General features: G+C 33.5%; 1 protein-coding gene across 1 annotated transcript; it reads right to left on the bottom strand.

Moving 5' to 3' along the window:
* Positions 1-684: 684 nt before the first annotated feature.
* On the bottom strand, positions 685-19,688 carry HSD17B13 (hydroxysteroid 17-beta dehydrogenase 13). Its single transcript, XM_003774508.4, has 7 exons — positions 19,309-19,688; positions 11,921-12,028; positions 9,562-9,693; positions 9,301-9,407; positions 7,272-7,409; positions 4,969-5,085; positions 685-1,673 (listed from the first exon to the last, which is right to left on the bottom strand). The coding sequence occupies exons 1-7, from the start codon at positions 19,516-19,518 to the stop codon at positions 1,583-1,585; spliced, it is 903 nt and encodes a 300-aa protein (XP_003774556.1). The 5' UTR covers positions 19,519-19,688; the 3' UTR covers positions 685-1,582.
* Between the last annotated feature and the right edge of the window lie 4,013 nt (positions 19,689-23,701).

The following is a 23,701-nucleotide window of genomic DNA, read 5'->3' as shown; positions in this document are numbered from 1 at the left end:
TCCTTTTAGAGATCAAACTTGTGAAAGAAGGATGAGTATATAGAATATAAATTTTTCTTTTATTGTTGATACTATATATATATATATATATATATATATATATATATATATATATATATTTGGAAAATACAATAGAAAACAACATTTATTAAAAGATGGTATATTTTTTAAAATCTAAAGTTATGTAATAGATATTTGATATTTGGCACAAAATCATTTGTTGTTTGGTCTTTTTGTCTGACTTTTTGTGATCTTTTTTGTTTTTTTGTTATTGGTTTTTTTTTGGCAAAAATACTGGAGTGGTTTTCCATTTCTTTCTCCAGGTCATTTTACAGATGAGGTAACTGAGGTAAACAGTGACTTGCCTTGGGTCATACAGATTTGAATTCAGGAAAATCAGTCTGACTTCAGACTAGTAGTACTATGCCTCCTAGCTGCTCACAAAAACATACCTGTTTTGAAATTAGGAATAAGAGTTTAAAACATATATTGTACTTTGGTCTACAAATTGTTGTTGTTGTTTTTAATTCCCTCGAGGTAAAACTTCCCTGTCTGGGAGTCTTGAGTCTAGAGAATTCTGATTCATTTTCCTAGGTCAGCTTTCATTCTCAAATATTTGTTGTGGCTAAATATTCCTGGAAGTAGGATTAGAGAAAACCCTTGGTTGTCTAAATAGAGAAGCTATGCTGGGGTTAGCTTTCCAAATTAAATGGTGCTTTTATGATTGATTCTCTCCCCTCTTTTCTGAAATCAAAGGATTTATGGAAGTAGAAGGAAAGGATAGTGATAGAGGCAGGATGACATTGGTGTGTAAGATAGAGATCTTGGATATTAAAATGTCACAGAGAGGGTGAGGTGAGGTATTCTGATTTCAACTGAATCATGTGGGAGGGAGAAGATAAAAACAATATCACTTGAGAAAAAAAACCTTAATTTATTAGTATGCTGTCCCCTAACTGCAAAACTTATTTATTTAAGAGTTGTGCCTTTTATGGTCTGCTTGCCTGTTTAAACTTCATTTAAGATTTCCAGTACTCAATAATGGAATCATAGAATTAGAGCTGGAAGTGACATGGGAGACCATTTAGTCTTTTAGAGGAAACTACAGCCCATCAGAGGTGAGAACTTGCTATTTTGTCTGTATTATACTACTCATTGGGAGACAGCTGATCTAGTGGAAAGAATCTTAGCTATCTAGGAACTGAGTTTAAATCCTACTTCTGATGATCCTATCTGTGTGACAAAGCACTTAATATTCCTGAGACTCAGTTTCTTCATCTTTCAAATGGGAATTGGACTAAGTGACCTGCAAAGCCCTTCCCACTCCGATTCCACAATCCTTCTGTGAGACTTAGCAAAAAAAATATTTTTGTTCACTCTGGTATGGAAAGGACAAAAGTAGAATAAAAATAGTTGCATGAAATAGAAATGTAATAAAATTTTGAAATCTTAGATTTTATCTCAAAAATAAAGATAAAGATAGCAATCCTATATGCATAATCACTCATTGTTTTTCTATTTTTATAAAACTTCCTAAGATTTATTGCTGAAAAGCATCATACAGCTACTTGAATCCAGTGTCTTAATTTTTTTTGTGTTTGTAGCTAACCACTGCTTCAAACTGAATGTTTTGTACACGGTTTATCGCTGCTAATGCACGCTCAGGAAGAAATCTGTGGGGAAAAAAATGAAAGTTTTTCAAATTAACATTCTTTGAGAATACAGACAATAGGGCAATATGAAATGAGTAAAAGTAATAGATTCACAAAATATTAATCTAAGGATTAGTTGCCCTCCCAATAGTTTTTTCACTGTCAAATTTTATTTTTCTGATGATTGCCTAGCCTGGATTTAGTTTCTTTTCTTAATTAATCAGTTAATCAACAAGCATTTATTAATCATCTACTTATTCTTGATGTTGTGCTAAGTGTTGGAGATATATAAAAAAAAAAAAAACAAAAATGAAATACTCTCTAACTTAAAGAAAATTGTATTCTACTGGGAAAGAAAATATTAATGGTTTTCCTTCCCCTACTTCTTTTGATATTTATATTCAGAATCTCCAATATGTCAGTCCTATATTTTAGAAGATTTTCAAATACTAACTAAACAGCACAGTCAGCTCTGTTGAAAATTGTGCATAGTAGATTTGCAGTTTCATGTGCAATTGTCTTTTTTATTGTCTTATGTTGTGGAAATGATTGTTTTATCCCATTAGTTAAAAAAAGAAAAAGAAAGAAAAAAACATGATCATTAAATGTGAATCAAAGTAAAAAATAACTTCATTCATTAGTCGGGGAAAGTCTACAGAGTAAGCAAGATGATTATATCAGAATAAACCACAAAAGAAAACTTGTAATATCAAAAATGCTTAAAAATAAAAAGCAACATGTAGTATTTGATTCTGAAAATAAACATTTCCCTATTTTGTGATAGTTTGTAATATTTTCAATGGCTATTCAATGTTTTTCTAATGAACGAATTAATTGTATATGCTTGTTAAAACCTCCATGGAACTAAACATACACGGCAGAGTAAATGTCTTATTTAAATAGACATCTGCACTTAAGAGAGAAACTTCACTTGAATTGTCAGTGAAAAAGGCCAATCTGACTTTTCTTTGAATAATCATAAAAGAGATACCTGGAAATATTTGGTAACCATTTTTGTGTTCTTTGCATCTCTAGCATTTGGTAAAGATAGGTACATTTCAGACTATAAAACACTAGGTTCTATATATACGTAAAATATTAATATTATGCATAATATATATGTTATATATGTAATATAATAAGATATAAAATAAGTATAAAACTTAGGTATAGGGTTAAATTATCACTTTGGACACCATGGCTTCCTTTCATCATGGCTTAAAATTCAAGAAAGAAAACATTTATTTGTGCAATATAATATCAGCTCTAAATGTTTTTTGTTGAGTATTTTCCCATAGCGGAAGGGACCATAAGGCTCATTGAGTCTAATCCTATCCCAATTCTCCACTTTATAGACAAGGAAACAGACCCAGAGAAGTTAAATAATTTGGCCAAAATCACACTTTTTCCAAGTGTAGTTAATAGGAGTGGTTTAATAAAATTGTCTAACTATATTCTTTATTTGTCTAAGTTATCAAATGAGAATAAATACATTAGAATCCAGTATTTTCCTGGTTAAACTGAAGTTTTCTTGCTTGAAAAAAAAACAAAACACAAACAAACCACAGTTGCACCAATTTAAGAGTGTAACACTGAGATTATTTTACAAGTAAATCTTTTTACTTCCTGTCCCTAGTTTGTGGGGCTTAATCTGAAATCATTTGGCTCTGAACTCAATGTCTGCCTCTCCATTACTTAGTATTGATACTATCTTTGCCTTAGATTCTCTTTTGCCAGTATCACTCAATAAATCTCTTCTCCTTGAAGATTCACTCCATGTATATGAAATAAACATACTATTTAGATTTTTATTGTGGCTTACTAGAATCCATTGATTACCTTCCTTTCTTGTCTGGTTCATAGTTTTGGTCTAGATGAATCCTTGTTCTCATTCTTTAGAGATACCAAATATACATGATGTCTCTTCAAATTTTGACCTGATTTTCTTAACACATCGACCTGCCCATGTCACTTCCCAGCTGAATAAACTCCAGTGCTCCCTATTACTTTTAGGATCAAAAGCAAAGTTCTCTGTTTGGGATTTAAAGTCCTACATAATCTGACTCTTTCCCTTCTCATGATATTTCCAGGCTCATTGGAATTATTAGACTCCCTTTTCCACACTCTGTGATCCCGCCAAATTGGCCATGTCTCTGTTTCTCTTACATGGACTTACATCTTCCATCTCCATGCTTTTGCACTGGCTGCCCCACATGCTTGGAATGCCTTCCTTCCTTATCTCTATCTCACAGAGTCTCGTTTTCTTTAAAATGATTGAACACTGTCTTCTATGTGAAACTTTTCCTGATCTCCTTGACTGCCAGTATTCTCTCTACCAAACTACTTTGCAATGAACTCTTTTGTATTCAGCTTACATTTATGCTGATTATATTTATATAATTTCTTATCTTCTTCCTTAGAAAGTATAAAATATCTAATATATTTAACATGTATTGGTCATCCTGATATCTAGGGGAGGGGATGGGGGGAAGAAGGGGAAAAATTGGAAAAAAGGTTTGGCAATTGTCAATGCTGTAAAATTACCCATGCATATAACTTGTAAATAAAAAGCTATTAAAATTTAAAAAAAAAAAAAAAGAAAGTATAAAGTGTTATGGATTGGAGTTTCTTATGCTTTTATTTTCAGACCTAGCACAGTGTCTAGAACATAGTAGGCACTTAATAAGTACATGCTGAGTGATAGCTCTATCTCTACCAGCCAACTTGTAGTTTTTTCCATGTAGCTTTCTATTTTTCATTTCCAAGCTTTTGAATTAGCTGTTTTTCATGCATGGAAAGTCTTTTCTGATTCTTCCAGTTGCTAATGGCATCCCCCATGAGACTCTCTTCCTTGTACTATCTCTATATCTTGTTATTTGCATGTTGTTTCCCCCATTAGAATGTGAGCTCCTTGAAAGCAGGGACTGTGCTTTTGCCTTTCTTTGTATCCCTGGTGCTTAGAACTGTTTGGTGTATAGTAAAGACTTAAATACTTGTTGCCTGACTAGATGATTAAGGTGAGAGTGGATGCTAATAGATAGAAAGGAATCATTACTACTCTCATGAAAGGATCATGGCCATGGACTATTTCCTCCCAGGACTAGAGTACATCATTGACAAAATGCATAGTTGTACAGTATTGGTGCCTTGTTTCTAAAGTATATATTGTAGAGCACTGGCCCTGGAGTTAGGAGGGCCTGAGTTCAAATATGGCCTCAGACACTTACCAGCTATGTGATCTTGGACTATTCACTTAACCCCAATTGCTTCCCTCCCTCCAAAAAAAATAATAAAGTATATATTCTACCATACTTACTTTTCCAATACCAAACAGAAATTTAAATACGATGGAACAAAAATCATTTTCTTGTCAGTTAGAATGCCATCCATCAGTTTCCTCACAACATCATCTGTCTCCAAAATAGGCCATAACCTTAAAAAAATGGACTTTTATTGGTTAAAACAGAAATCAAAGAAAACTTATACAAATAAGCTTGCTTATTTATTTTTAATATTAAGTTTGCTTTGTGTCCCAACTGTACAAGGATCACAATTTGTTTCTATGTACTTACTCTTTTATATGGAAAAAATAATGAAAAGAGACTTGTTCTGCTTGGCCCTAGAAGATAAGATTTCGCCCAAAGATAGACCATTGTGAAGCTAATCATATTGCAAACATGTGTTTTGCTTCTTCTAGTCTGGCACTTTGCATGATGTATTCTACATATAAGTTAACTAAATAAGGTGATAATATATAGCCTGGTTTAAAATTGGAAAAGGAGTGCAACAAATCAGCTGTTCCTTGTTCAGTTCTAACTGTTGCTTCTTGGCTGCATATCACAGTAGAGGATTTCTGAGGTCTTCTCTGTTTTGATTCTAGACTTTTCAGTAACCTATAGAAGAAACCTTATCATAAATATGGGAAAGTATAAAAGACTTCATTTACTGTTTCTTTTGGAAATATTTTCATTATAAAGGCCTTCAGGACAATGATTCCCTTTCAATTTAATCAATTAATCAACATTTTAAAATTCATACTATGTGCTAGGTGATGGGTGACGTGAGACCTGACAATAATGAAACAGTTTTTGCCCTTACAGGGCTAGTTTCTTATCAGTAAGTCTTTATATAGTTAGTAGTACTGAAAGTGAAATGATCCAGAGAACCACAGAATTTTAGCAGTGAAAGAAACCTAAGTGGCCATTGGGTCTACCATTATATAGACTCATCCTTGTTCTTAGGGAGTTGAGTTGATAGTGTTAATAGAGGAACTTGAATCATAAAATTGCCTGTCAGACATTTGGTGAGGATAATTTGCTTATTTATGGAAGCTGAATATTGCCATGGATATACAGGACCTCATTCTTCCTTAATTCATTAGAAGCTGATTGCTCACTCCTGACAGTTTTGTAGTGCTCTCTAGCATCTTACTACTACTTTTATCAGAAGGGCCAAGGGTTACACTTATTTGGAACTTTACAAACTGGAAACTCAAATTTTTGATGCAAGAAAGAAGCTGATTTTCTTTAAAGGGAAAGTAAGAAATACGAGGGCCTGGAAAACATTTTGTTTGGGTTTTTCATCTAAAACCCTGAAGATTCATCATGAAAATGAATGGGAAGGCCACACAGTTGGGAATTTGAAAACAACAGTTCAGACAGATGGGGGAAGTTGTGAAGCTGTCCAGCTGCAGAAAGGGACCTTTTAGGGTCAACTTTTCAATGTGTATTCCAGGCCAGAGACTAAGCTGTGTGTATGGTGGCTAGCCTCAGGGATAGTTCCACTCCAGAAAACCAAAGAATTAAGAACAAGTGATCCATTATCTCTTAATAACTGCTCTTTTACCTTTCCTCTTATTCCAGAGTTGGCTGTATTTGGTACTCATTTCTGATTTCTCACTTTGCTATATTATTCTTTCATATTTACATTGTTTTATGTTTTTTTAAAAAGTTGTTTATTTTTCACAGATATCTGTAGTTGAACCTGAATATTATTTGTTTGCATTTTCTGAAATAGTCCTAAGGTAAGGACTGCCTAATGGAGATTTTTGCAGCTTGTAAGATGATTCAGGGAGATTTATTCCAGTGTCTGTCCAATGGTTAGAAGATATTTCTACTCTAACCTCTAAAATTTTTATTATTCATTATTTTACTTATAGGTATTTTGTTATTAATTGCTCAATTAATGATAAACAGTCCATATTTAGTAAACTTTCCAAGTAAGCAGGGGAAAGATCTTTGTGAATCTGGGACATGTTTCCAGCAAAAATTCTGACAAAATCTCTTTGTTCCCTTGTAGCTTATGCTGCTTTGAACAGGTGAGGCAGTCTCCACCTATGAGAAGGTGGAGAAAGAAAGAGAGAGTGGCATCTCTGAGCCAGTCCTATGGGCAGAGGTAGACAATGTCCTGGGATCCTTCTGTTTCTTCTGCAGGGGGAAATGAGGAGTTAGCACCAAAGAGCCAACTCTGTCCCTTACTTAGAAGTCACATAGACAATCTAGTCAGAATGGTAGTTAAAACTGTATTTTTTTTCCTCCAGTTTTTATGGTCTTCTCAGCTTTGATCTGCATGAAAACCAGAATTCTTAAGCCCTGTACCATATTCTTCTGTTATCCTTACCTTGTGCTTGGATTCTTGGTAAATCCAGTATTCACAAAAACAGGACAGAGACAAGAAGTCTTGATACCATTTTTTCCCATGGCAGCAAGTTCTGATGTTAGGGCTCTATGAAACCCAACAGCAGCAAATTTACTGGAACTACAAGAGATTTATAAATAATTATTATCAATAGAAAATATGAGGTTCCTTTCTTTATCAGAATTCTACAGTGGAAAGTGTTTGTTTGAATGGAAAATAGATTAGAATATGCTATCCAACTTAACAAATTCTTCTACATTGAATTTTCTTAGGTTATGAAAAAAAAACTTAATTTAGATCCCTTACATGCTTAAATAGAGTGCCTATATAAAAGAAAAGATTTAAATTGGCGATTTCCCAGGGACAAATCATGACCATTATTCACAGATATAAGTAATTTTAAAAAAAATCCCAACTATAACAATTTTTAGTCAGTTGCAAATTGTCTTCACAAGGTCTATGAATCCAATCTCTATAGCTTTAGTTGTTTTCTCTTATGTAGAAAAAAAAAATGTTGAGTGCAAAAAAGCTATAAAGACAACCGTTTTCCTAAAATACATGTACTATATAATGAAAAGTATCCTGGCTTTGAAGTCAGTGGATCTTAGTTTTAATCTTGGATCCTGATTTAGTAACTGGATGGCCTCAGGAAAATCTCTTCATTTCTCTGGGACTCAGTTTCCTCAGATATAAAATAAAGAATTGGGATTAAATGGTCTTTAGGTTTTAGCGGTCTTTTAACTCTATAGTTGCTGTATACATTTTCCCTTTTACCATTTGCACTTCAACTTCTTAATTTTGTTTTTAATATTCTGTAATATATAAACTCCTTTAAGAAAATAACAAAAAGAAAAACATTAGCTGCTTCTATCACAGGTGGTAAGGGAGAGTAGCTAAAATGCTGGACCTAAAATCAGATCTAGTTCTGAAGATCTCGGATGTTTTTTTAAGATTCAATTTCCTCAAGTGCAAAGTATAGATGATATTACATATATTATTTATCTCACAGTGTTGTCATGAGGAAAATGTATTACAGACTTTAAAGTTCTGTATAAGAATGAGTTATTGTTCTTTAGAGGAGAAGAGAGGAAATTCCTATAAGTTTGGATTTTTTCAATTATTGAAATAGTAGCATGTGTTTTAAGTTGTATAATTTCTATATGTATGTCTTAAATGGAAAAAGGAGTTTGAGCTTAACAACATGAACATATTCCTTTGCCTGCACAATCTCTTCCTCTTCCTTTGGGAATATCTACATTATCAGGGAAAGCATAGAAAATAGCCAAGAGTATGGAGCCCAGCTCCTATACTGCAGCTCCTTACAAAGTCACTGACATATACTTTCATTATCATAATATACTGCAAGTGAGTAAAAATCTTGTCAAAATATTGATAAGCTAATGCTATTTATTATTATTGGTATAAGGCAGAGATAAGCAATTGGTATAACTTTTGACAGAATTTACAATGTGGAGTTTCATATAAGTGATATGATATTATAAGCTGGTTTTCAAGGTTTTCTTCCACAGTTAGGCACTGGCACAACATGTTTGCTGGTCTAATGTCTACCTGGCTTAACATTATTGTGTAAAGAGATGATAGAAAAATAAACAACTGTCCACACACCAAGTCATTTAAAAATCTCATGACATAAGTACAAACAAATATTCTGATGTAAGACTCTTCCACAATGGCTAGGCACTGACCCTGAGGCTATCACATGTATCTACATGTGATAGTGGCCTATTTCTGCTTCTGTTGTTCTTTATTTTACGGAGAATATAGTTCAAAAAGCATTGTTGATTTTTTTATGGTTATCTCTGACTGACACCTGTAATTCAAGTCTATACTGTTTCCACAGTTCATATATACATAAAAATATCTTTTCTGGTTCAGGTAAAGATATTACAAACTATATTTTCTCTAGAGTTCTGAAATTACTAAGAAGAAGATGGAAGAATCCTTCAAAATAAGAAACTAGGAAAGTACCTTAATAGAAATCAATACATACCAGTAAGGGATAAGATAAGGAATCACTCCATGACCACATATGGATGCCACGGTGATGATATGACCATGGTTTCTCTTCATCATGGGAGGCAGGAGTGCTTTAATAATCTTAATAATAGTTCAATAGGGAGAGACAGAGAAATTACTTTCAATACAGGTTTTTATTTTATTCTTTGTATAGTCCAGTCAATCTTAGCAAAGAAAGATGTCAACATAAATGAAGTAAACCTTTCACAGGCCCATATTTGTGGTTTGTGCTTACCCAGAAGTGACCTAGGATGTTGACTTCAAATGTTTTGGTAATTTCCTCATCTTTGGTACTCAGAAGGTCTGCTGGATAAATTGTTCCAGCATTATTTACCACGATGGTCACATCACCAACTTCCTTCTTTATCTTTTAAAATTTAAAGAACAGGATTAATATTGTGTATCACAATATCTTGAAGGTTTCAGGTAGAGGTAAACAAGGACTAAATTATTTCTTTAGTTTACATTGTGAAGAAGTACCTCTTCTGCCCCCTGACACTCTCATTCCCCCCCCCCGCTCCCCCCTTCCCCCCGCCAGCATAAGCATGAAGTATATTAAATACAAACATTCATATATTATTTATTTATTTTCTATTGTCTGCTAGGTATACCAGGCATTGGAAATACAAAGGAAAAAATTAATCCCTGCCCTCAAGAAGCTTGAAGGGAAACAACAGAAATTTATTTGGGTGGAGAAGATAGCATACGAGGTAGCATTTAATATGAGCCTTGAAGGAATTTAAGAAAGCTATGGGGCTGAAAAAAGAAGGGAATTTACAAGATTTAGCCCAGACAAGGCATGGAGCTAGAAGACAGAATGATGTACACCAGAAACAACAAATTGGGAATTATAGGGAAGATCTATAAAAGAATCTATGGGGAGCAGAAGACTTCAGGTTGAAGCCACAGCTTTTAATGGACTAAGGGAAAAGGTCTTCTCTAGTCTTAAAGTTACATACCTAATGCCTGTTTATCCACATACACTGCTCAATAAATTGAATTTTAACTTAATCACAAAGGCAGAGGTTAGTAAGAGAAAGATTTAAATAGAATTAAGGCAGAAAATCCATCTTCTGTCTAAATAATTTTCCTAACTGGGGGCCCTAAAGAATTTTGGTTGAACTTAAAACTTTCATTGAAAAGAAATTTCTTCATAATAGAAAGAAAGGAACCATGTCATTATATTGCCCTTATACTTAAAAATGAACTTATCACTATAACAGTATTACATCTATCCAAATTTATTTTATAAAATACTTATCACCAAAGTTCAAAAGAGCTTTTTTATACAGAGTAGCAGACATGAAAAATATTATGTCATTAACGGTAATGTTATCACAGTATCTTATAATGGCTAGAAAACTAACTTGAACCTAGAGAGACCTGGGTTCAAATCCTACCCAAACTACTCTGGGCAAGTCATTTAGTTTCAATATGCTAGATAATGCTCTAAGTACTTTGACTCACATTTGACAAGGTAATTTCCTCTTCCACAAGTTCCCTATATGAGTGAAATTAAAGGTCCAATCTCTATCTGTAGACAATATTACATAGTGCTTTAAACTTCCAAAGAAATTTACATATATTATTTCTTATGATCCTCATAACAGCCCAATGAAGTAGGTCCTATTAATATCCTCATTTTTCAATTGAGTAAACTAAGACTGAGTCGGTTAAGTGACTTGTCCAGGGTTACCAGTTAGTAAGTGTTTGAGGCAAGAAACAGTTAGGTAGTAAATGTTTAACAACCAGCTCCCTTCTCCCCCCAATGTACACAAGACACACTTTTATGTATAACTTGCATTATTAACATTTTCTCTTTCATTTTCTCAAATCTAGACAGTCAATAAATAAATAAATCTGATTTGTATTATTTGCCAGTTTTTAAGTTGTAATGGTTCACTCTGAAAACCTAACAATCCAGTTCATCCCTGAACTTTGGTCTTTCTGACTCTAAGCCTAAATATTCTGTCCTTTCTATCACTCAGCCAATACAATGCAAAACAGGAGTTCCTAAAACAACAACAACAACAACAACAACAAAAACTCATGAACCCAATTAAAAAAAAAGGATTCTGTTTTTGTTGGAATATATCTTGTCTTCAGTCAAGCTCCTGTGCATATTTAAGGTCAATAGTGAGAGCCAGATCAGATAGTGTTAGATTGTATATATATGTGTGAATGTGAGAATGTGTATGTGTATGTATATGTGTATGTGTATTTTTGAGCTGCCTCTACCTGACTGGCAAATTGCTTGACCTTTTGATGCACCAGGAAATTCCCTAAAATCTAGAAGAATAGCTGCATTAATAGAGTTTTCTCATTCTCCTCATGCCCATGAAAATCACAGCTCCAATAAAAATACAACAAAACAAAACAACAATGTTTGGATAAGATATGTAGCTAAGGAGAAAATCCTATCATAGAACATGATTTCAAGGTTAAGAATAATGCAAAAAAAAAAAAAAAAGGCAATGGAATAAGTTTTTTTTGTTGTTGTTTGTTTGTTTTTTTTAGATCAGTCCTTTCATGTCTCCTGGATCCCTTGTAATTGATCCATTAAGAATTTGTGCAAAGATGTACTTAGTCCTTACCTTGTCTATCATGCTATAAATTTCCTCTTTTTTACTGCAGTCAACCACAAAAGCATGAGTTGGGGCTCCTAGTTTTCTGCATTCAGCAGCTGTTTCTTCAATACCATGCTGCAAACAGAAAATGAGATGCAAAGGAGAAAGTTATAAGCACTTATATAGCCATACTTCACAAACATAATTTTATTAATTTTATTTGATCCTCTCAATAACCATATGAGATAAGGTGCTCATTTTACAGTCGAGGACAGACAAATCAAAGTTAAGTGACTTGCCCAGCAAAAACTACTAGGGGTCTGAGGTTGGTTTTAAACTCAGGTCTTCCTGTATCCAGATCCAGTTCTCTATCTACTGCAGCATCTAGATAGAAGGTAAAATGCAATGGATAGAGTTAAAAATAAAAAGGGATAAAACTTCAGAGAGTGCCATCTTCCTGGATCCTTAGTCTTTTGTATACAATAGTAATTCTCATGTTTGTTGTTCAATTATTTTCAGTTGTGTTTAACTCTTTGTGACCCCATTTGGGATTTTCTTGGCAGCAATACTGAAATGGTTTTCCATTTCTTTCTCTAGCTCATTTTTTAAGAGATGAGGAAACTGAGGCAAAAAGAGTAAAGTGACTTATCCAGGATCACACAGCTAGTTAATATCTAAGGCCAGATTTGAACTCAGGAAGATGATTCTGGTATTCTATCCACTATGCAACCTAGCTGCCCTTAATTCTAATGTAGAACCCTTTAATTAATTTATTTATTCTTTTTTTTTTTGGGGGGGGGGAGAAAAAAATGGGGTTAAATGACTTGCCCAGAGTCATACAGCTAATTAGCATGTGAGGCTGCATTTGAACTTAAGTCTTCATGATTCCAAGGTCCAGTGTTGAATCTTAAAGAGAGATGAGACTAAGTTAAAGACTTAATGAATTGCAGGTATTGGAATGTGCCTGTGTAATGTGGGATTTGCCTGTGTGAAGGCACAGAAATGAGAGATGTGTTGTCAAAACTGGGAGAATATGTAGTCATCTAATTTGTGTAAAATGTAGAGTTGGTGAAGGAGATACAAAATCAATCCAAAAATGTGGAATTCTAACTGTGTATAAAGCTTTAAAAGTCAGACTGAAGGGTGTATATTTTATTCTGGAAACAACAGAGAACAGGTTTTCCCTCTTTATTTTCTCCACTCATTTTATTTTTTATAGTTCCACATTAGCTGGTTCATTTCCTTCTGCTTACAAAGGTGCCTATTATCTCCCCTATCCTCAAAACCTCTTACTCGATCCTTGTATCTCTGCAAATGTCCCACATCTCTCTTGTTCCTTGTAGCTAAACTTCTTGAAAAAAAAGCCTTCTTTTATAGGTGCCTTTATCTCCCACATATTCTCTTTGATTCAGTGAGCCTGGCCTCCTGGCTGTTCTATAAACAGGTGCCCTATCTCTCATCTCAAGGCATTTTCTCTGGCTATATTCCAGGACTAGTATACCTCCTCTCTTCTGACTACTGATGTCACTGGCTTCCTTTAAGTCCCAACTAAAATGCTGTCTTCTTCAGGAAGACTTCCCCACCCCATTTAATTTTAGTGCCTTCCCTCTGTTATTTCCTATTTATTCCGTATATAGCTTGTTTTGCTTATATTTGCTTACATATCATCTTCCCCATTAGATTGTAAGCTCCTTAAGGATAGGGCCTCTGTTTTGCCCCTTTTTGTACCTTCAGCATTTAGCACAGTGCCTAAAACATAGTAGGTAATTAATAAACACTTATTAATCATTTATCATGAGAAAAACATAGATGTTTTCCATGGTCAAATTAGTTCAGGAAATGTTGGTGTAGAATCTTCACTCACAGCAGTGCTATATAGCCAACTATTATACTCTCTAGACATCATCCATATATGAATCTATTTTCTTTTTCCTATAACTTTCTATTTACATTCATGCTGAAGATAGCTAGTGGATATAGTGTTGGGTCTGGAATCAAGAAGACCTGAATTTCAAATCTAGCCTCAGACACTTAACTAGTTGTATAATATTGGGCAAGTCACTTAACCTCTATTTGCCTGAGTTTCCTCATCTATAAAGCAGGGATAATAATCGCACCCACATCCTGTATTGAGAATCAAGTGAGATAACTGTAAAAGGGCTTAGCACAGTTTCTTATACTAGTAAATGTTCTATCAATGTTAGTTATTATTATCATATTAGCATCCTCTGTTTTCATGTTACATTCATTTCTATACATATTTTCTTTTTTTTTATTATAATAACTTTTTATTGACAGAACCCATGCCAGGGTAATTTTTTACAACATTATCCCTTGCATTTACTTCTGTTCCGATTTTTCCCCTCTCTCCCTCCACCCCTCCCCTAGATGGCAAACAGTCCTATATATGTTAAATATGTCGCAGTTTATACATATTTTCTTCCGACTTCTCCAGTCAACAAACAATCTTTGTAAGAAAGAGCGTAAAATTTAAAAAAGAAAAAGAAAAATTGTTGAAATTCATTTTGTCCTGTGTACGTTATTAGAGTTATTGGGTATATTATTTCCTAGGACTATTTATGTCATTCTAGATCAGTTTGTATAATTTTTACCAATAACTTTAAAGAATGTCCTTTTGGCACTTTTTTCTTTTCTTTCTTTCTTTCTTTCTTTTTTTTTTTTTTTTTGAAGTCAATCAGAATTAAGTGATTTGCCCAGGATCACACAACTAGTCAATGCCCGAGGTCACATTGTACTCAGATCCTCCTGACTTCAGGACTGATGCTTTAATCTACCACACACTTAGCTACTCCTTGAAACTTTTTCAAAAGTAGATTGGTTTTGTAACTTCAAGAAATTCCTGTACGATGTACCTTCCAAGGTATAATGAAAAAAGTTTATTGAAATTAGGTAGAATCTGGAAAGGAATTGAAGAAGCAGCAAACAATGCTCCCTATATTTATTCATTAACTATATAATTATGGATAATGAACTGAAATCAGCAATAAAAGGAAACAACTAGATATACTGAAAGCATCTTCTGGTGACTTTCAGTTTTAAGTAAAATTGGTTCTCTTCTTCTGATTTAATTACCTTGATATTCTTTCATTAATATTTCAGGAAAAATGGTTCTTTTATTAGGCCTTTCACTTTAAACTTCCAATGGGGGAGATTTACTTGCTGCCTAACTCTGGATAGTTTTTATTTACCATGCCTCCTCTTGTGTTCTCTTCTTAAAAAGAGAAAAGTAAACTTCAATGAATGTTGGTTTTATCTATGAACATGGGTCTTATTATGGTTTGCTTTAGCATTTTTATGACCTCCCTAGATTAGTCTGTAACCCAGCCTTGAAAAATGAACAAGCTGTCCCAATTTATAGGGTTATCAAGTTAAGATCCCTGGTAAGTCAAACTCAATACCTTCCATTGTGGAGCTAACCTTATTTCATTGCCCTTTTTTGGGATCACACAAGTAAAACTATAGTAGGGGTAAGTCTTTCAGGGAGTCAAAGCTGATTGGACCCCATATGATCCAGTGGTTGTCCATTTACTTCAACAAATCATCTCTGTTGGGAATGGGAAGGGTGGGAGAAAATCTCCTCTTAAGTCATTTTACCTACCTTGCTACCCCTATATTAATAATCAATTATTAAGATAAACCTGAGCTTTCATTATGAAAACTCCCTCTAGAATTACAAAATAGTCATTCAAACATAGAATAGACATGCAGACTGAGTAGGGGATTGTGAAATGTGATGTTGGTTTTACTTGAAAGGTCGTTTATCTTCAACCTTGACTATTCTTTCTGTGTTATATTTATTCTTCCTATCACATTGCTTTCCCAAGGCAACAATTTGTATCACCAAAAACAAAATGAGAATATGGCCTTCAAGTTGTAGGAGTAAAGAAACCAGGTGCAATGGAAACTCAAACAACATCTCCCAGAACTGCAAAATGTCAGAGTCAGGCATTGTCCCAAATTGTAAATCACAGAATCCCAGGGATCAGAGGGACTTTATGAGATTCTTTTATTTTTTTATTCTCCAGATAAGACACTAACTACCCAATCTGGTACAATTCAATTAAAATCTTATTTTCCTAAAAAGACATATCTGGATAGATATCTTGAAGATTAGTTTATAGTAACTATTTTTCATGGATAGAACCATGTTTTCCCATTCTCTTTCTTATTCTTTACTTCTTTGTTCCCCATCTTTCTCTTTTTGTTTGATTCTCTCTGTGATTATATCTCTTTCTACACGTATAAACATACAGCGAGAGCTAAACGCCTCAGATCTACACGTTTTTTGGTTCTTATGTTGCTGTCTTCTTAACTGTCTTGAGGACAGAGATTCCAGGTAATCATTTTAATATTTATCAAAGCATGTCCAATAAGGATCTAACAGTTATTATAACTGATAATATGCCTTACCTTGGAGAATGTTCTTATTGGTTGGAAGAGGACTGGTTTCATAAAACCAAAACTTAGAGTAACTTCTTTGAAGATTCTATTACTTTAAGATATACATGTAAAGAGAATGAGTTAACTATGTATCAACAAGAAAATATTCCTTTCTGATTTGCCATATGCTTGGAAGATACATACAATCATCTAGTGGCAGGTCTTTTTTTTCCAAACAAATGCTAAGAAAAGATTATAGAGAACAGAAATGTCTGCCTTGGGTAGGTAGGGCAGGGGTGTTGGTAGTGGTATTGGGGTGGGGACTGGAAAATGGGGTTGGCAATCGGTAGATTGGGGTAAGGGATGTGGTTTGTAGATTCTGAATTTTTTCTTCTGTCTCCTCTCTTTTGGGTAACATGAAATTAAGGACATCAAAAAGTATACGAGAAGGTAAATGAACTATGTATTTGCCTTGCCTGTGTTTGGGCAAACTTGACCTTGAGGAAGGATTATGTTTGTTGGAATTAGTAACACTTTTGTTTATTGTTGCTTAACATGGCCAAGCTTTAATTCTTACTTAAAAAAAAAAAAAAAAAAAAAACCACTGAAATATGAGAACTAGGTTATTTGTCCACACCTGGGTTTCTGGGTATAAATGGGGAAAGATTTTAAGGTATTGTTGACACAGGAAATAAGACGATGTTGAAGAGATTGTAGCCTCTAAGATTCTGCCAACTTCCCATTACATAAATTGTATAATGAGAGGGATATTTAGTGTCACAAGATAATTTATAATGAAAATTCAACTGATTTAGGGAAATCTGACTCCTCTAGCATATTCTATGATTTTTCCTGAAATTCATAATATGTTACTAAATGTTTGATTATTATGTTTAATTTCATGCATCTCTGTTTAGAGAATGAAGAGGCTCTAGTCTACAAAAGAAAAAGAAATATGGAATGTTAAGAAAATATGGCTACAAATAAAAGTATTTTTTTCCAATTGAAACTAAGTTTCTCAATTTTAAAAGAAGTTCTTTGTTAACTTCTTTGGATACCTTTAAAAATAAACTTCTATTTCATGACTTCACTGTAGGAATGCTTTTTTAAAAAAATATTCATTTGGTAAATTAAAAAGAAAAGATAAAATCCATGAAAAGTTAATGTACTTTCTATTTTTTAGAATCTATTTTTAAAAAATAAAAGAGATTTTTCTGGGAGCTCTATCAGTGTCAGAGAGAGTGAAAGAACTGTATTAGAACATTTAAATGAAGTGCAGTTTCTTTTTCATGTCACAGAATTCTATGAAAGCTATATGGTTACAATAATGTTTCTTAACTCCAGTTGCAAATTTATTTAAATTTCTTTTTATTTTTATTATCCTTTTCTTTTTAAATTTTGAGTTTCAAATTCTCTACCTCTCCTCACCCTCCCCAATCACTGAGAAGGAAAGCTAAATGATATCACTTATAAATGAGAAATCATTTAAAACATTTCTATCTTTGGCATATAATTCTTCCCTCCCTGCTTCTGAAAAAAAAAAAAAGCAAAAAAAAAAAAAAAAGGTGAGAAAATTATATTTCAGTTAGCACTCAGAAATCATGGTTCTCTCTCTGGAGGTAGTTAACATTTATTTCCATTATGAGTCTTTTAGAATCGTCTTGGATCATTGTATTGTTCAGGGTAATAGTCTTTCATAATTGATCTTTCTTACAACATTGCTCAGTTGCAATTTTTTTTCCTTTTTCTTTCTTTCTTTCTTTTTTTCTTTTCTTTTCTTTTTTTTTTTTTTTTGCTGAGGCAATTGGGATTAAGTGACTTGTCCAGGGTCACAGAGCTAGGAAGTATTGTGTGTCTCTTTTTTTTTTTTTTTTTTTTTTGAGACCAGAAGACAAAGCAAGTACCATAAAGATATGATTAGAAGAAAGACTGTGAATCTAACAGTGTGAATGGTAACTAAAATCCAACAGTGGTAACTGAAAATTCTCCACAGAAATGAGACTATTATAAGGGTGGTGGCATTATCCTTTAGATTTAGTCTAAATCTAAAGGTTATCAGGGGTCCTCAAACTTTTTAAATAGGGGGCCAGTTCACTGTCCCTCAGACTGTTGGAGGGCCGGACTATAGTAAAAACAAAAACTTTGTTTTGTGGGCCTTTAAATAAAAAAATTTCATAGCCCTGGGTGAGGGGGATAAACGTCCTCAGCTGCTGCATCTGGCCGCGGGACATAGTTTGAGGACCCCTGCTTAAAAGATAGGAAGTTTGTTTTTCTCTCCTTCTAAGGCTTACCTGCTGACAGTGGAATGAGCTGGATTGCTCCACATCTTGTGTTCTATGAAAGCGAAGCTCAGTGATCATGGTGGAGATCTCACATAGAACTCTAAAGCTCTAAGATATCATATATAAGGGAAGAATATGGCTCCAGAGAGTTTATTTCTAAAGATGTTTCCCCAAATTTTAAAACTGAGAATGCAAAAAAAAAAAAAAAAAAAAAAAAAAAGAAGCTAAAACTCCCTCTTAGTTTCTTTACAAGATGCTCAGTTGGTAGAGCAACTGTTGACTTACATTGCTTTTTAAGAAGTGTAAAGCACTTGACAGATGTTGTCCTGTCTTTTGATCCTCCCAATAGTCATGTAATATAAATGATACAGATATTATCGTCATTTTACAGATGAGCAAATTGAAGTTGAAAAAGGTTTAATGACCACAAAGGATAATATAGGAAATAAACATCTGAAATTGGATTCAAACCCAAATTCTCTTGCCTCTAAATGCATCATTTTTTCCTCTGGTCTACACAAGTTGAGAAGTTGAAAGAAATAAAAATGTAGTATGCTTATAATGTATTTAATTTATACTTTAACATACTTAACATGTATTGGTCAACCTGCCATGGTGGGAGGGGATGGGGGAAAGAGGGGAAAAATTGGAACAAAAGGTTTGGCAATTGTCAATGCTATAAAATAACCCATGCATAAATAAAAAGCTATAATAAAAAATATATTTCATTACCTTATTAATATCCCATAGAACCAGTTTGCTTTTGTGTTTGGCAAATTCATAGGCAGTAAGTCTCCCAATTCCATGTCCAGCGCCAGTAATCAAGACAATCTCTCCACTGACAGACTTTCTTTTCACTGGAATAAATAGCCTCACCAAGGCCTCCAGGTAGGAGTAGATGACAATGGCCAGAAGCAGGAAGAGTTCTGCGATGATGTTCATTGTTTCAGCCACAGTTGTCTCTCCTAACCAATTTTTTTCCTTCAATGGAAGAGCTACTGTGTGAAATGGTAAGTGTCAAGGAGGTCAGAGCTCTAGAGTTTAGCTGTGTCCCAGCTATTAAAGGGAACAAGGTTGATAAGCAAGGCTACAAGGGCAGGCTTTCTCCTCATGTTCTGTTGATTCTCCTGCAATAGACTCATTTGAAGTGGTGCCAGCTGCTGACAGAAGCCTAGCACAAGAGGTGAGGAGGTGTTAAGCTATTCATAGCATTTGTTTGTAGAACAGCTCTTAAAAAAAAAAAAACCTTTAGCTTAAAAAAAAAAAAAAAAAAAAAAAGCAAGATTTTATTGATAGTTTATATTCCTTCAATTGTTCATTCCATAGAACAATTTTTTTTTTTTTTTTTAGGGAGGAAAAAAGTCAATATCACTGAAAAATTCCAGAAACATATGCCAATATGCCACTCCTGTGGCGCCTGGACAGAAGGGTGAGTTGGAAGAATCCTCTCCTCTCTTTTCATTTAAGCCCTTTCAGATCTATTCTAAAGTGCTTGACATAACCAGAGAATTAGATCTAGAGTGACTATTAGAAATAGCACATAAGTTCATGGACGTTGACTTTCTTTTTTACACAAAAATGAATATTTGCGTTAAAGGAAAGAAATGGAAAAAAGACTTTCAAAGGAATTTTAAAGAAAAAAAAGCTTTTGGACTTCAATTTTAAAGTTTTACAAATGAAACTCATTTATTTGATTAGTTGATGGTTATTTCCATGACATTTTTCAAAGTTCACAACTCATTATATAGAGAAACTAGACCATGTAGTTCATAAACAACAACTATCTGATTATTTATTTAAAATATAAATTTTAAACAATTGATTTATGCATTAAGAAGTATAAAGCTTAATAAGGGGAGAATTCTGGGGCCTTATTTAAAATAAGAATAATCCAGTTTATAACTTTTTGGTGATAAGGTGTAGATTTGTTAACATTTGACATCTGTGGTGTTCTCTTCTTTTTTATAATATGATGGTTCTCTGGGAGCAGGTTTCTTGGAGAGGTTTTCTGGAGACAGCCTTAGTTTCAGTTCCAATCAATAATCACCTCAAATACAGCCAGCTGATAAAATCCAAACGTTTATTTTCTCCTTCCAAGTCTTGTCTCTTTCCTTGGGCCTGATTAGCTTTCTTAGAGGCCTATCTCCCTCCTTGGTTCCAAGAGCTCTTGCAGCTTCTCCTTTGTCTCCTCCAGCTCCCTCTGAATCTTGGTTCTGAATCTTCACAACTGTCACCTCCACTCACTCCCAGATCTCAATCTCCCAGAGTGCTCTTTGGCCCTGAGAGCTTCTTGCTTATATGCTGTACACTGAGTACACATCAATCATTATATCACTGGGAAACCATTATTTATTTTAGGATTAAATCAATTCTAAATTAGATTTAAATATTATCTCCTTAATTCCACTTAGTACCTTGTTTCAAGTTCTGGCCCATAACATCTCCTTGTAGGATCAGATCAATCATACTGAACCATACTAAATTAGATAATTATTGTCTCTATCAAGTCTAATGACTTAACACTTTGTAAGGATTCCAACAGACATCGAAAAAGAAAAATCAGGGCATGAATATCTATTAAATAGAAATTGTTCTCATAAATCTGTAGAACTTCAGAGTTTAGTCAAATTCTGTAGACAATCTTTATTAACTTAGTGGTTATTTCTACCAAGTTTAACATATATTGAATTACTTGCCATCTAGGAGAGGGAGTAGAGGAAAGGGAAGGAAAATTGGAACACAAGATTTTGTAAGGATTAATGTTGAAAAATTATCCATGTGTATGTTTAATAATATAATACGTTTATAATAATATATGTATATAATATATATGTGTAATATACACACATACACATATATAATATACACACATATTACATACATATATACATATGCATATAATATGTATATATACATATCACATAATATATACATATATAATGTAATAATATTATGTATGTAATACTATATATGATATGTTTAATAAGTAATATGTTTAATAAAAAACAAATAAAAAGGAAAATTTATCTTTGTGAATTTAAAAAAAAACCCTTAATGGTTATTCACTTTGATTTACGCTCTTTAAAACACACTGAAATTCTAAAAGGGAGAAAGTTTGTTTTGATTTATATCAACATAATTTAATTTGCTTAGAAATCATTTTTGTAATGTTTATTGAATATCATTTGAATCTGTACATTGTTGAGTAAAGAAAATGTTTACATAATCCTTTAAAATATGCAAAACTCTACACATAATTTCATCATTTAACCTTTACAACAGTCTTATATGATAGGTATTGTTATCATCTTTTTAAAGATGAGGAAACTGAGGCTCAAGAAGTGAGCCTCATGTCCATGATTTCAAAACTAAGTATTAAAGATGAAGTTTGAAGCTGGGTCTTCCTGGCTCTAAATCTTGAACTCTACTCCAATAAATCAATTAATAAACCTTTATTAAACCCCTACTATATTTTAGGCACATACACCTGTTCAAAACATTTTATATTTGAAATTTGTCAAACATCTAAGTTAAATGATGTAGTAAAGCACTGTTGAAGGAATGATTAAAATTATTAAGAATTTAGCTTAGGTTGTTGAATTAAATTTTTATTGACTAGAAGAAACTAATCTCTGGAAAAGAGGTAGAAAAAAAAAAAAAAAGATAGGCTAGTAATATGGATTAAGTTTCAAAGTCTTTGTGAGAAGAGAACAATTTCTCAGATAGATTAAAATACCTGCTTCAGAGGAATTTGATCACAATATACACTAATAATTTCAATTAGATATGGACATTAGACTATCTATATTCACACCAGAGTATACATTTCACTATCCCAAGCTAAGAAGTTTGCCCAAAGGAATTGCCACACTTTTCTGGGGAAGAGCCTTTAGATCTGGCTAGGACATAAAAGAGAAATATATCAGTGGCAGGGCCTAATGTGGGAAAATGAAATAGGTGAATGGAAAGCCATAGGACAGCATTCAGTCTCATACTCGGTCTAAAATCACCATGGTGATTTCATAGTTAGTGCTTACAAATTGAGCTTCTGTCCATTTCATTACTATTTAGAACCATGAATAGAAGATGCACTCTTTGTGTTACATGTTATATATTATATGTTATATATATAACATACATCCCACCCCCCATATATATAGTTATATATAGCTATATATGTTATATAAGCTTTATCAAAGGTGAAGTGAAGGTGGTAAAAGGGGGCACTGACAGATCACAGTGAGTAAAGGTGTGCTTGACAATAAGAATCTATCAATTCACTGAGTTAACTTTAAGGGAACAGAAGACAGAATGGATAAGACTAAGGGATGGAGAATAAAAGTGAGAAGATGCCAAAAGGTCTATGAAGGAGAAAACTGGCTCTGAATGGCTTCAAAACTTCTTTTGAGAGAAAAAATAAAGGTGATAAATTAGTCACTCAGAGTCAAAGGTGAGAGCTCACCAAAAAGTCAGTTACAGAGTGAAATGACAGCAACATCTGGAAAAACAAAAGATTATGGGAACAGTGGTTACAATCCTAATGAGATAATGTATGTAAATAACTACATAAATGTGAACTAATATTAACTTCTGATGTTAAACTAACAGAAGGAGGGTATATCCTAATAAATAGAAATATATTCTGTTAAAATTCTGGATATGTACTTCAGAGGTGAATGGAGATTTGGTTTATCAGGTGTCCATTAAAGAACTGTTGCTGGTTTCTTTCTGTCTAGTTAAGTAAGATTTCAAAAAACAACAGTTGTGAAGATTAAAGACTAGTGTCTTTCTAGACTGTAAGGGAATTATTGTATTTTAGTCAGTTTATGAAAGATATTTGTAAAAAATGCCTATACAGCTTACCAAGGAGTTAAACATCTGTTGGGGAGGAAGGAGGACACTTTGTATGCTGGGTACATCAGTGTGAGCTTGTAGTTTCTTGAGTTAAGTCATACGTTTTAGCAAGTAGATAAATACTGTAGCTCTGGGATGCACAGACCTGACAAACATTTCTGGATTGTAGGCTTTGTTTGGGGTCAGCACCAGCTTATTCAAGATATTAGTAGAATACTTCCAGCATTGATATGGAGTTCAATACCTAAATATGCTAATACTTCATGCCTTC

This window comes from Sarcophilus harrisii, chromosome 6 (assembly GCF_902635505.1).
Source record: "Sarcophilus harrisii chromosome 6, mSarHar1.11, whole genome shotgun sequence".
NCBI lineage: Eukaryota > Metazoa > Chordata > Mammalia > Dasyuromorphia > Dasyuridae > Sarcophilus > Sarcophilus harrisii.
The sequence above is the reverse complement of the archived record's forward strand: the minus strand, read 5'-3'. Positions and strand labels throughout refer to the sequence as shown.